Below are 12,448 nucleotides of genomic sequence, written 5' to 3' on the forward strand. Positions count from 1 at the left end.
CAGGTCCCTTAGGGAGACAATATCCTGGCAGCCGTCGGGGTATGCCATGAAGGCATACTGGGGGTTCGCATGGAGCAACTGCACCCTCTCCACCAATGGGTCCACCTTGAGAATTCGAACACGCCTACGGAGAACGACGGGTCCTGGAGCTGCGAGCCAAGTCGGGAGCGACACCCCGGATGTGGACTTCCTGGGGAAGGCAAAGAGACGTTCATGGGGTGTGTTATTAGTGGCGGTGCACAGTAGTGACCGAATGGAGTGTAATGCATCAGGGAGGGCGTCCTGCCAGTGGGAGGCTGGGAGGTTCCTGGACAATAGGGCCAGTTGGACGGCCCTCCAGACCGTCCCGTTCTCCCTCTCTACCTGTCCGTTTCCCCGGGGGTTATAGCTTGTCGTCCTGCTGGAGGCGATACCCCTGCTGAGCAGGAACTGACGCAGCTCATCACTCATGAAGGAGGATTCCCTGTCACTGTGGATGTAGGTGGGGAAACCGAACAAAGCAAAGATTGTGTTGAGGGCTTTGATGACGGTGGCAGACGTCATGTCGGGGCATGGGATGGCGAAGGGGAATCTGGAGTACTCATCGACCATACTGAGAATATACGTGTTACGGTCGTTGGAGGGGAGGGGCCCTTTGTTATCCTTGCTGAGGCGCTCAAAGGGGTGGGAGGCCTTCAACAGACAGGCACGGTCCGGCTGGTGGAAGTGTGGCTTGCACTCCGCACAGACCTGGCAGTCCCTGGTGATTGTCCGTACTTCCTCGACGGAGTAGGGCGGATTGCGGACCTTTATGAAATGTACAACTGTGTGACTCCCGGGTGACAAAGGCTGACGTGCAGAGCCCGGAGTCGGTTTACTTGTGCGCTGGCACATGTACCTCGGTTTAGGGTGTCTGGGGGCTCGTTGAGCTTGCCGGAGTGATACAAAATCTCGTAATTGCAGGTGGAGAGCTCGATCCTCCACCTCAAGATCTTATTAATCTTGATCTTGCCTCGCTGTGTGTTATTGAACATGAAGGCTACTGACCGTTGGTCAGTGAGGAGAGTGAATCGCCTGCTGGCCAGGTAATGGCTCCAATGCCACGCAGCTTCAACGATAGCTTGGGCCTCTTTTTTGACAGATGAGTGCCGAATTTCTGAGGAATGAGGGAGCAGGAAAAGAACGCCACAGGTCTGCCTGCCTGATTGAGGGTGGCGGCTAGGCGACGCCTGATACGTCGCTCTCCACTTGAAAGGGCAGCATCTCGTCTACTACAGTCATCCCAGCCTTGGCGATATCGGCTCTGCTACGGGCGACGGCCTGTTGAGCCTCGGCCGTCAGGGGATAATGGGTGGACTGTATGAGTGGGCAGGCCTTGTCCGCATAGATTGGGACCCACTGGGAGTATTATGAAAAGAACCCCAGGCAGCGTTTGAGGGCCTTGGGGCAGTGGGGGAGGGGGAGCTCCATGAGAGGGCGCATGCGGTCGGGATCAGGCCCTAGAACTTTGTTCTGGACCACATAGCCGAGGATGGCTAAGCAGTTTGTGCTGAACACGCACTTCTCCTTGTTGTAGGTGAGGTTTAGGAGAGTGGCGGTGTGGAGAAATTTGGCAAGTTTGGCATCGTGGTCCTGCTGATCTTGGCCGCAGATGGTGACGTTATCTAGGTACGGAAAGATGGCCCGCAAACTGTACCTGTCGACCATTCGGTCCATCTCCCTTTGGAAGACCGAGACCCTGTTGGTGACGCCGAAGGGAACCCTGAGGAAGTGATAGAGGTGACCGTCTGCCTCGAAGGCAGTGTATGGACGGTCTGCTTTACGGATGGGGAGCTGGTGGTAGGCGGAGGAGGTCTACCATTGAGAAGACCCGGTACTGTGCAATCTGATTGACCAAATCAGATATGCGTGGGAAGGGGTACGCGTCGAGCTGTGTGTACCGATTGATGGTCTGGTTGTCGTCCACGACCATTCTGTGTTTCGCCCCAGTTTTAACTACGACCACTTGTGCTCTCCAGGAGCTGTTGCTGGCCTCGATGATGCCTTCCCGAAGCAGCCGCTGGACCTCGGACCTGATGATGGTCCCTGTCCTGGTTGCTGTACCGTCTACTCCTGGTGGCGAAGGGTTTGCAATCCGGGGTTAGATTTGCAAAGAGGGAAGGTAGATCGACCTTTAGGGTCGAGAGGCCGCACACAGTGAAGGGTTGTAGGGGCCTGCTGAATTTCAGGCTTAGGCTCTGGAAGTTGCACTGGAAGTCCAGGCCGAGTAGTAGGGCAGCGCAGAGGTTAGGGAGGAAGTAGAGGCGGAAGCCGCTGATTTCCACGCCCTGGACCGTGCGTGTGACTGTACAGTACCCCCGGATCGCCACGGAATGGGATCCGGAGGCCAGGGAGATTCTTTGGTTGGCGGGGTGTACCACGAGGGAGCAGCGCCTTACCGTATCCGGGTGGATGAAGCTTTCGGTGCTCCCCGAGTCCAGCAGGCAAGAGGTCGCGTGTCCATCGATTTTAACGCTGGTCGATGCGGAAGCCAGGCTGTGCGGACGAGAGTGGTCGATGATCACTGAGGCGAGTCATGGTTGGTCGTCGCTGGTGTCGGATGATGGGGTGCCCGGGGGGCACGGTTCCTGGAACGCTGGTGGAGCCCATGAGCCGTGGGGGAGACAAGATGGCGGTGCCTGAAGATCATGGGGAGGACAAGATGGCGACGCCCATGGGCCGCACGTGGCGGGGGTTGAAAAAGATGGCGGCACCCATGGGCCGCACGTGTTGCGTGGAGGGGAAGATGGCTGTGCCCACTGGCCGTGCTTGGTCTGAGAGGGAGAAGATGGCGGCGCTCACTGGCCGCACGTGGTCTGGGGAGGTGAAGATGGCGGCACCCATTGTCCATAAACGAGGGGGGCGGGGGTGATAGCGGCGACTGCACGGGCCTGGCACACCGCGGCGAAGTGCCCCTTCTAACCGCAAGCCTTACAAAGGGCAGTGCGGGCCTGGCAGCGTTGGCGGGGGTGTTTCTGCTGGCCGCAAAAGTAACATCGGGGACCCCCGTGGTTCGCTGGCTGGCGCGTGGCACAGGCGTATTGGCTGAGTAAGGCCCCCTCTGGGGCGGCCATCTGTGGGGTCCACGATGCGTAGGAGGGGTGGGCTGCGCGGCTGGGGGTGTAGGCCTGGATATTGTGTGAGGTGATCGCCATAGTGAGCGCTAGCTTCTTTGTCTCTGTGAGATTGAGCGTGGCTCCCTCTAGAAATTGCTGGCATATGAGGTCCAACCCAATCCCTGTAACAAAAGCTTCCCGCATAAGGTGGTTTGAATGTTCCGTAGCCGTAACGGCCTGACAGTCACAGTCCTGGACTAGTGGGATTAGGGCCCGCCAGAAGTCTTCTATGGAGTCACCAGGGAGTTGAGAGCGAGTGGCGAGTCTGTGCTTGGCAAAGAGCATGTTCGTCTTCTGGGCGTAATTTTCTTGAAGTAGCGTCATGGCTTCGGCGTAGTTTGGCGCGTTCTGAATCAGCGGAAAGACGTTGGAGCTCAACCTTGAGTACAGGATCTGTATTTTCTGAGCCTCCGGAACAGGGCTTGGTGCTGAGTTGATGTACGCCTCGAAACAAGCTAGCCAGTGCTGAAAGTCCTTTTTGGCGTTGCTTGATTGCGGATCCAGCTGCTGGAGATCCGGCTTGATGCGGAGGTCCATCTTCTGAAAATCTTAGAGCAATAAATTGATGCACGATCAATTGTACAAAGACGAGAGTTGAATACAACTGAGGCTTTATTGCTCTAAGATGTGTGGCCTCCCACAGCAGCTGGCGAAATGGCTACTGCATGGAGGACACACATATTTATACTCCGTCTACTGGGCAGAGCCAGCAGTCAGGGACTACCGGCGAACCTGTAGTACAGGTCCTACCTTACATCACCTAATATAGGTGTAACAGTGGTTTACCACACATAGGTTTAAGGTGTGAGGGGCGAAATTTAGAGGAGGTGTGCAAGGGAAGTTTTTTACACTGGATAGAGGGTGCCTGGAACTCGCTGCGGGAGAAGGTGGTGGAAGCAGGTACAATAGTGCTGTTTAAGGGGCGTCTTGACAAATACATGAATAGGATTGGAATAAAGGGATATGGACTCTGGAAGTGGAGAAAGTTCTAGGTTAGGGCAGCATGATCAGCGCAGGCTTGGAGGACCATAGGGCGTTTTCCTGTGCTGTACCTTTCTTTGTTCTTTGTATTTTAAGGGCAAGAGGTTGACCAGGGTAAGAATAGGGCTCATTAGGGACCAACATGGCAATTTGTGTGTGGAAACGAAGATATAAGTGAGGTTTTAAATGAGTACTTTGTATCTGTGTTCACTATGGAGAAACATAATGTAGGTATAGAAATCAGGGAGGCACATTGTGATTTATTTGAACGACTTAACATTGAGGGGGAGGAAATATGAACGGTTTTAACAGGCTCAAAAGTGGATAAATTACCGTGGCCAGATGAGATGTGTCCTAAGTTGTTGTTGGAGGCAAGGAAGGAGATTGCAGGGGCTCTGATAAAAATTGTAAAAGCTTCACTGGCCACAGGAGAGATGCCAGAGGATGATAACACAGCTAATGTAATTCCATTATTCAAGAAGGGAAGTAGGGACGAAGCTGGAAACAGGTCAGTGATCTAACTTCAGTAGTAGGGAAACTACTGGGAAAAATTCTGAGGGACAGGATTAATTTTCACTTGAAGAGGAAAGGATTAGTGAAGGATAGTCAGCATGGTTTTGTCAAAGGGAAATCAGGTCTTACAAATTTGACTGAATTTTTTGAAGAGTTAACTAGATGTGTAAATGAGGGTAGTGCAGTTGATGTAATCTACATGTACTTTAGTGAGACCTTTGACAAGGTCCTACATGGGAGGCTGATAAAGAAGATAAGAGTCCATGGGATCCAGGGCAATTTGGCAAACTGGTTTAGTGGTAGGAGGGTGATGGTTAAATGTTGTTTTTGTGACTGAAAGCCTGTGTCTAGTGGCGTTCCACAGGGATTGGTGCTGGGTCCCTTATTGTTTGTGGTATACATTCATGATCTAATACACATTCATGGACGTAGGAGGTATGATAAGTAAATTTGCAGATAACACAAAAATTGGTGGTGCGATAAAAAGTAAGGAGCAAGGCCTTAGATTATAGGATGATGTAGACGGGCTGGTTAGATGGACAGAAGAGTGGCAAATGGAAATTAACATTGAAAAGTGTGAGGTAATGTATTTTGGGAGGGCTAACAAGCCAAGGGAATATACAATGAATGGCCTGACCCTAGGAAGTACAGAGGATCAATGAGACCTTTGTGTGCATGTTCACACATCTCTGAAGATAGCAGGACAGGTAGATAAGGTGGTTTAGCAGGCCAGTGGGATCCCTGCCTTTATTAACCAAGCGCTGAATATAAGAACAGGGAGGTTATGCTGGAGCTGTATAAAATGCTGGTTAGGTCCCAGCTGGAGTGTGTGCAGTTGTGGTCACCACACTATAGAAAGGAAGTGATTGCACTGGTGAGGGTGCAGAGGAGATTCACCAGGGAGTTGCCTGAGTGGATCGTTACAGCTGTCAAGAGAGACTGGATAGGCTGGGGTTGTTTTCCTTGGAGCTGAGGGGGACCTGATTGAGGTGTACAAAATTATGAGGGGCATAGATAGGGTGGATAGGAAGGTACTTTTCGCCTTAGTGGAGAGGTCAATAATTAGTGGGCACAGATTTAAGGTAATGGGCAGCAGGTTTAGAGGAGATGTGAGGAAAACCTTTTTTACCCAGAGGGTGGTTGGAATCTGGAACTCAATGTCTGAAAGGGTGTTGAGGCGGGAACCCTCACAACTTTTAAGAAGTATTTAGATGAGCACTTGAAATGTCATTGAATACAAGGCTACGGAACAAGTGCTGAAAAATAAGATTAAAATAGTTAGGTGCTTGATAGTCGGTGAGGACGGAGGGCTTCTTTCCTTGTTGTAAAACGTTATGACTCAATAAGTATTGAAACAAGGACTACACAGACAGATCCACCCTAAACCTATTGGAAATATACAGCGGGTATTGTACTTCAAGGCAGGGCTGACAGCCACTGAAGAGAAATTGCAAGTGACACAGATGATGTCCAGAAAGTCTTCAGCAGAGGAATTAAGCTGAGGGCTGCTCATAAACTCCCTATCTCTCTTTTAGAATGAACACGTTGCCCGGCTCAAGAAACCAATTCTATCAAAAATCTTCCAGTGCACGAGATCTCATAATAATTGCAACATCTTCGACATCTGATCACATCCTAGAAACCAGCTAACTCAAATTGACCACAGCTGTGTGTGTGTGTGTGTGTCTGTGTGTGTGTGGTGTGTCTGTGTAGCCTATACCACATGAGGTCTGAATGCTTAACTTTGTGTTTTTATTAAGTTTCTCAGGTATGGCGGTCAATAAATTTGCAGCAGGATTGTCTGCCAGCAGGATTCTCCATTGCGCTGGCATGGGGTGGCCACAATGGGAAATCCCATTGGAAGGCGGTGGGAACAAAGAATCCCACTGTTGGCGAGGGCGCGCCACCCAGGAAATTCCAGCAGGTGGAGAATCCTGCCCTTTTTCTTTCTTTGTCTCAATAAATCGTGTTTGATTGGCTCCTTATTGCTCACACAGATTAAATAGTGAAATACATTCTGATTTGGAAAAGGCACACCGCATGAAAAGAAAACGTAAACCTTTCTTGTGACAAACCGAGGAAGTTGAATAAAGGGGAGCCAGTTCATTCCTTCTCACTTGGTCACCACACACCTGCTATCAACCGTTTCTGATTCTAGGGCAGCACGTGGCGCAGTGGTTAGCACTGGGACTACGGCACTGAGGACCTGGGCTCGAATCCCGGCTCTGGGTCACTGTCCGTGTGGAGTTTGCACATTCTCCCCATGTATGCATGGGTTTCACCCAGACAACCCAAAGATGTGCAGGGTAGGTGGATTGACCACGCTAAATTGCCCTTTAATTGGAAAAAAAATAATTGGGTCCTCTAAATTTTTTTTTTTTAAGTATCTGATCCTTTTAGTTAACTCGAAGATTTTTAGCCTCCACCACTGTGGCCCAAACAGCCCTCCAGAAATGCTTTCACTCTACTTTGGTTCCTGCCCCATTCTGCAGAACCAACAGATATTTTTCAGTAGCAATCCTTCAGACTCGTTTTTGAAAACCAGTTTTCAATGTGCCTGATTCTTAAGCTATCCACACATTTATATCCTGTAACAGATTAGTGGGTTAATTTTTCACTGGCCCATGGACTAGAATCATGGGGGTGGAAAGTCCTGTTGGGCCAGCTCTATGCCAAGTTCCTACCTCCACAGGATTATAGAGGAGTTGGATTTAATTATGGCCACTCTCCTGATGCTGATCATATTTTCAATCTAGTGCATGGAGTGTCAATTGCATTTGGTGGCCGTAAGTGAAACTATGCTAACCTTCGGAGGCTCCAACCTATTGCAAAAAATGACTGCATCAACAGTGGTGGCCTTTACTGTATGAGGATTTCTCCCAATCTCCGAAGGCACTATCACTTCTGTCCTCCTTACTTACCTGTTTTGAAGCCAGTGACTAGAAATGGCCATGCTTCAGCAGCTCCCACTTCCAGTGGTGGCGCTGTAGATTTTTGACTGCTTGAAATCCTCCCATAGCCTTCCGAACTTGGGAGCCATCCTGCTGTCATCAGTTGGACCAGGTTCCCGCAGACCATCACTTAATTGGCAGTCTCTGTTAAAATTCCCTTGTGGTCCCACCAATGGCATTTGTGGTCCCCAACCCAACTTTCATCCTGAAGGCAGTTTCAGCACCCCAGAATGAAAATTCAGCCCAGTGTTTGCGAAATGCAATGGGCAAGCTACTGGCGAGGATTTAACAATGTCCACAGTTCAGCCTCTGTATAACAATTGAGCTAACATTGGGAAAAATCAGTGCAGTCAATTTCATTTTATTTGCAAGTCTTGCCTGATGCACTTCTAACATGAACTGCGCCCCATCAGAAATCTGAGTCATTGTTTTTAGAGGCATTTCAATAAACCAAAGACTTAAACAGAAAAGTTATAAAATATAAAATTGTGTTACAAGCTTAATCAGGCTTCAGTAGATTACTTGGGAATATTTTTGCTGATGATCTCATTGGGGTGCTGGTTTGGAGGAGTTACTGAGACCATTCTGTGCTATTGACAATATTAAAAAAGAACTAACAGAGGCAGAAAGAAACAAAAGGATGCGAAGACTAATAATCAAACTTTGTAATTGGTTGATTTGTAAAAGTATTTCTGAGCGTGAAAGTTTTTCTCCAGGATTAGCCAATGTGATATTTTTACCATGAAAAAATATGCTCTGGCTGTATGAAAGGAAGTTTGACACATTTTTAGTTGTGCACTCTTAAAGTATTTGCAAGGATTTGTTTACAAGCCCCATTGAGACCTTTCACCCCAGTAGTCAGATCAAATTTGAGTCAGCTGAACGTTACTCGAGGTCAGTTCACATCTCACTTACACGCTGAATGCACAACAGACATTTGGTTACAAGTTAACACTGGTAAGCAATTTATATTAACAATTTCTGCCAGCCTGAGGTCTACCTTCCATTTGATGATAACAGGCGACCAGTTGAGGGAAGGACCAATTAGCAGACATTCAAACAGCCAGTTCAACATAGTGCAGTGACACTCAGATGTGATACATATCTACCATGCTCTTTTAAGGATTTTCAGAAAACAGTACCTGGATAATCCTCGGAGACGTGAACTGAATAGGACACCCTGTTGAGGAGAAAAATATCAATAATTAGAACAGATAACTCAGCTCAGAATTACCAACTTTATTCCCATATCCCTTGCCTTCATTCACCTAGACAATTTCAACTTCATATTGACATAGTTATATCGTCACCCCTGCTAAGTGGAAAATTACCACAAAGTTATTCAATTTGTCATTAACAAAGAAATTGTATTCTTGAAGTGATTGTAATAAACTTTTAAATTTTGTTGCTTTATCTCTGCTTTAAGATTATACTGACATTAAAATACATAAATAATTTGTTGTGTTATTAAAGACGGACTATCCGAATTTGCTTTTGCAAATTCTATTTTGATTGCAATGGGGCAAATTGAGAAGATCTGAGTGTTGTTATGGTGACATTATAAGCAAATAGTATAAAGTGCATTTATACCATTGGATCGAGTATTCACAAACAAATAAAAACAATTTGTTTCATTTATTCATGTGGTGAAGTGCCTCTTTGAAAGGCAAGCAGTTGCATGTTATACTATTGATAACTAACAATCATTCTATGACCAGGGGATTGTACTGGAGATTACTAAGTTGTCAAATATTAAAGAAAAAACAAAAGTTTTCACATATCAGTCCAGTAACAGCAGATGGATGACTGCTATGAAATTATAAAATAAAACACTTAACCACAAGTACCAGATTGTCTGCTATTATAAGCAAAGAAAGTTCAATGCAAAAGAACAAATTCTTCAATTTTCAAATATACATACACAGATTTTAGAAAATCCCTCATTGGTAAAAGGAATTTGAACTCTGGACACTAAAGGTGAAGAAGTTAATCCTTTACTTGCCATCAATATTGCTTCTGAAAAAGGCCTGTTTCTATACAAAGCAGGGAAAGTCCAGAAACCACAAACATACACCAGTTGTGTATTCTGAACACAAGCAGAAAGTTGTTCGGTCGTTGCTGTGCTGCTATGAAAAAAGCTATCACCACATCTAAATAGACAGACACACACACTCTAAATGCAACAGACATAACTGTGCCATTTTATATATTGGTCTGCTATCAGTCTCATACATGAAAAAAAAACTCTCACCATGATGAAGATTCTAAAAACCGAACTACAAAATATTTTCTCTCAAAAGTCTCGTATTCTTCTATTCTCCAAAAAGAACAGACCCGGCTTCTCCTATTTAACTGAAGTTCCTCATCCTTGGAACCATTCTTATGAATCTTCTTTACATCCTCTCAAATGCCTTCATATCCTTCCTAAAGTGTGGTGCCCAGAACTGGACACAGAAGGCCAGATAGTTATTTTATACCGGTTTATCAGAACTTTCCTGCTTTTGTAAAGGAAAAATCAATTAAAATTTTCTAAATCCCCATAAAAATATGTTGTATTGGCACCAGAAACACTGGAGGTATACAAGACCAGTTTAATTTACAGGTGCCCATCATTTCCACGTTTTACTGGTTTTTCCTTCCACTTTCAATGATTTCTGTACATATACCTCCAAGTTTCTTTGCCCCTGCACCCTGTTTAAAATTGTACCCTTTACTTTCTCCCATCCTTTTTACAAAAACGGATCACTTAACACTTCTCTGCATTAAATTTCATTTGCCACTTGTCCATCCATTTGACCATGAAGTTCATCTTTATGCTTCTTGTCACTCAACTCATTTTTGTTCCATGCTGCTTCTCTCCCTTTTAGTCCATGAGCTCTAACTTTGCTGACAAACCTGTTATGTGGCACTTTATCAAATGCCTTTCAAAAATCAATGTCGACCACATCAACCACATTACCTTCATTATCTCACCGAAAAATTAAGTTAGTTGAAGATGATTTGCCCTTAACAAATCGGTGTTGGCTTTCCTTAATTATTGCATTGTCCAGGTGACTGTTTATTTTGACTTAAAGTATCATTCCTCAAACTTTTCCCATCGCAGGGTTAATTTGACTTGCCTATAGTGGCTCAATGTATCCTTACACGCTTTTTTGAGCAAGGATGGAACAGTCCTCTTGCACTCCTCCTGTATCCAAGAAGGATTGGAAGATCATAGCTCATGTCTCTACAATTTCTGCCCTTACTTTCTTCAGTATCCTTGGATGCATCTAATTTGTTATTTGTGACTTATCAACATGGCAGACATCAGCGTTCAAGTGTTGTGGAAAGTCCTACCATTACATCTTGTGATGTGTCTGTTACCTAATCTGGTACCAGGAATGCTCTTTAGACATGGTGGCTTCTTGAAGTGGCAATCAAAGGATATCGGGAGATGGAGCTATATTGTTTCAGCTTACTGTGCTCCTGCCAAAATTGTTGGCAGGGTTGAGAGGCTGATTTATATTTTCGATCCTCCAGAATGTTTTATGCTTTTCATTAATATCATGTGTATGACCTCACTTTGTTATTGTACTGGAAGGGTCAGTTTGCCAGAGTATGTTACTTGCCAACTCATGTGAATCTCAACACTACTGTTTCTGGTTTGTCCCAATATTTTAATCCCAGTGCAGTTATGGCTCCCTGTCCTCAGCAGAAAAGACAAACAGGAGAGTCGGTCTTAAAATAAAAAGACACAGAGAATCACTGGTGAAGGAAAGAGTGAGATAAAACAAAGGAGAGGAACTGGGATTTTGAAGTGAATCAGAGTCAGAAGTGAGGTGGTAAAGAGTGGGGCTAACAATAACGAGAGAGTGACTGAAGTGAAAAGGATAGTAGAGGGAGAAAAATGAAGGAGAAGAAATTACATTGGAAGACAAAATATAAAAAGATTAGGGGAGAGAGAGAAGCAGGCAGAAGTGAAGCAGTTGAGAAAAGGAGAAGAGAGTAACAGAAATGGACAAGAACTAAATAGTTCAAGAAATACAAATTAGTTTTTGAGTTGGATGTAAATATTTAATCATAAGCAGACTCAAAAATTGAACTGTTAGTCAGAAGCCGCCCCCTCCATGGTTGTGTCATAAAGATCTACTTGAAAAATTAGACATCTTTATATTAGGTACTCAAATCAATGTCACATATCAGGCTTCTTTGCCATCAACTGGTCAGCCCTCAAAATAATGCTTTTCCTGCTGTCAAGGTACTGGGCCATCAATTATGACTGGAAGTCTTCCTTGCTACAATTGTTGAACTTCTTTACCACAAATGCGTGTAAATTGTATTCACAGATTGAATGGAGTTGTCTTTTGCTTGTCTAGAAGCACAGGAACATGAAGACATAAACATGAATGAGAAACTTACATATATAAGCTTTGCCTGCATTGGGAATTTGCTGCCACTGATAAAGAATGAGGGAGATCCGAGAGCTCTTCACTCACTCTCAATGTGGCCCTACTCTGTTAAAGCTGAAACTGATATTTATCAGAACAATCAGATTGGAAATTTCTGTCAGTGCGCTTTCAGCAGAGAAGAGCAACAACATCACATTTCACCCAAGATAGCAAGTTAAGCATACTACTTTTATAAAAGCTTGTTGATACAGCATCTGCCTAAAGAAGAACTACGGGTGGTATTTAATGGAGCTAATGGTGGATCTTACCCATCGGTGACGACTGTATTGTTTCTTTTAGAAAAGCCTTGCTGTATTGAGTGTCACAGAGGCACTTAAATGGACAGTGGTGAGCTTTCACTGACACCCCCCCCCCCCCCCACGAGCTGTTGGTATCTATTGAATTACAGTGCCACTGGGGTGACGGTTGCTGCTAATGACAT

At 45.7% G+C, this 12,448-nt stretch overlaps 1 protein-coding gene across 1 annotated transcript in view; it reads right to left on the reverse strand.

The window, feature by feature from the left end:
* parp8 (poly (ADP-ribose) polymerase family, member 8) overlaps positions 1-12,448 on the reverse strand; it is a 629,329-nt gene that overhangs the window by 402,244 nt on the left and 214,637 nt on the right. Inside the window, exon 3 of the mRNA XM_072497074.1 lies at positions 8,722-8,759. Within this exon, the coding sequence (XP_072353175.1) occupies positions 8,722-8,759 (38 nt within the window). The remainder of the gene's footprint in view (positions 1-8,721; positions 8,760-12,448) is intronic.

This window comes from Scyliorhinus torazame, chromosome 3 (assembly GCF_047496885.1).
Source record: "Scyliorhinus torazame isolate Kashiwa2021f chromosome 3, sScyTor2.1, whole genome shotgun sequence".
Taxonomy (NCBI): Eukaryota; Metazoa; Chordata; class Chondrichthyes; order Carcharhiniformes; family Scyliorhinidae; genus Scyliorhinus; species Scyliorhinus torazame.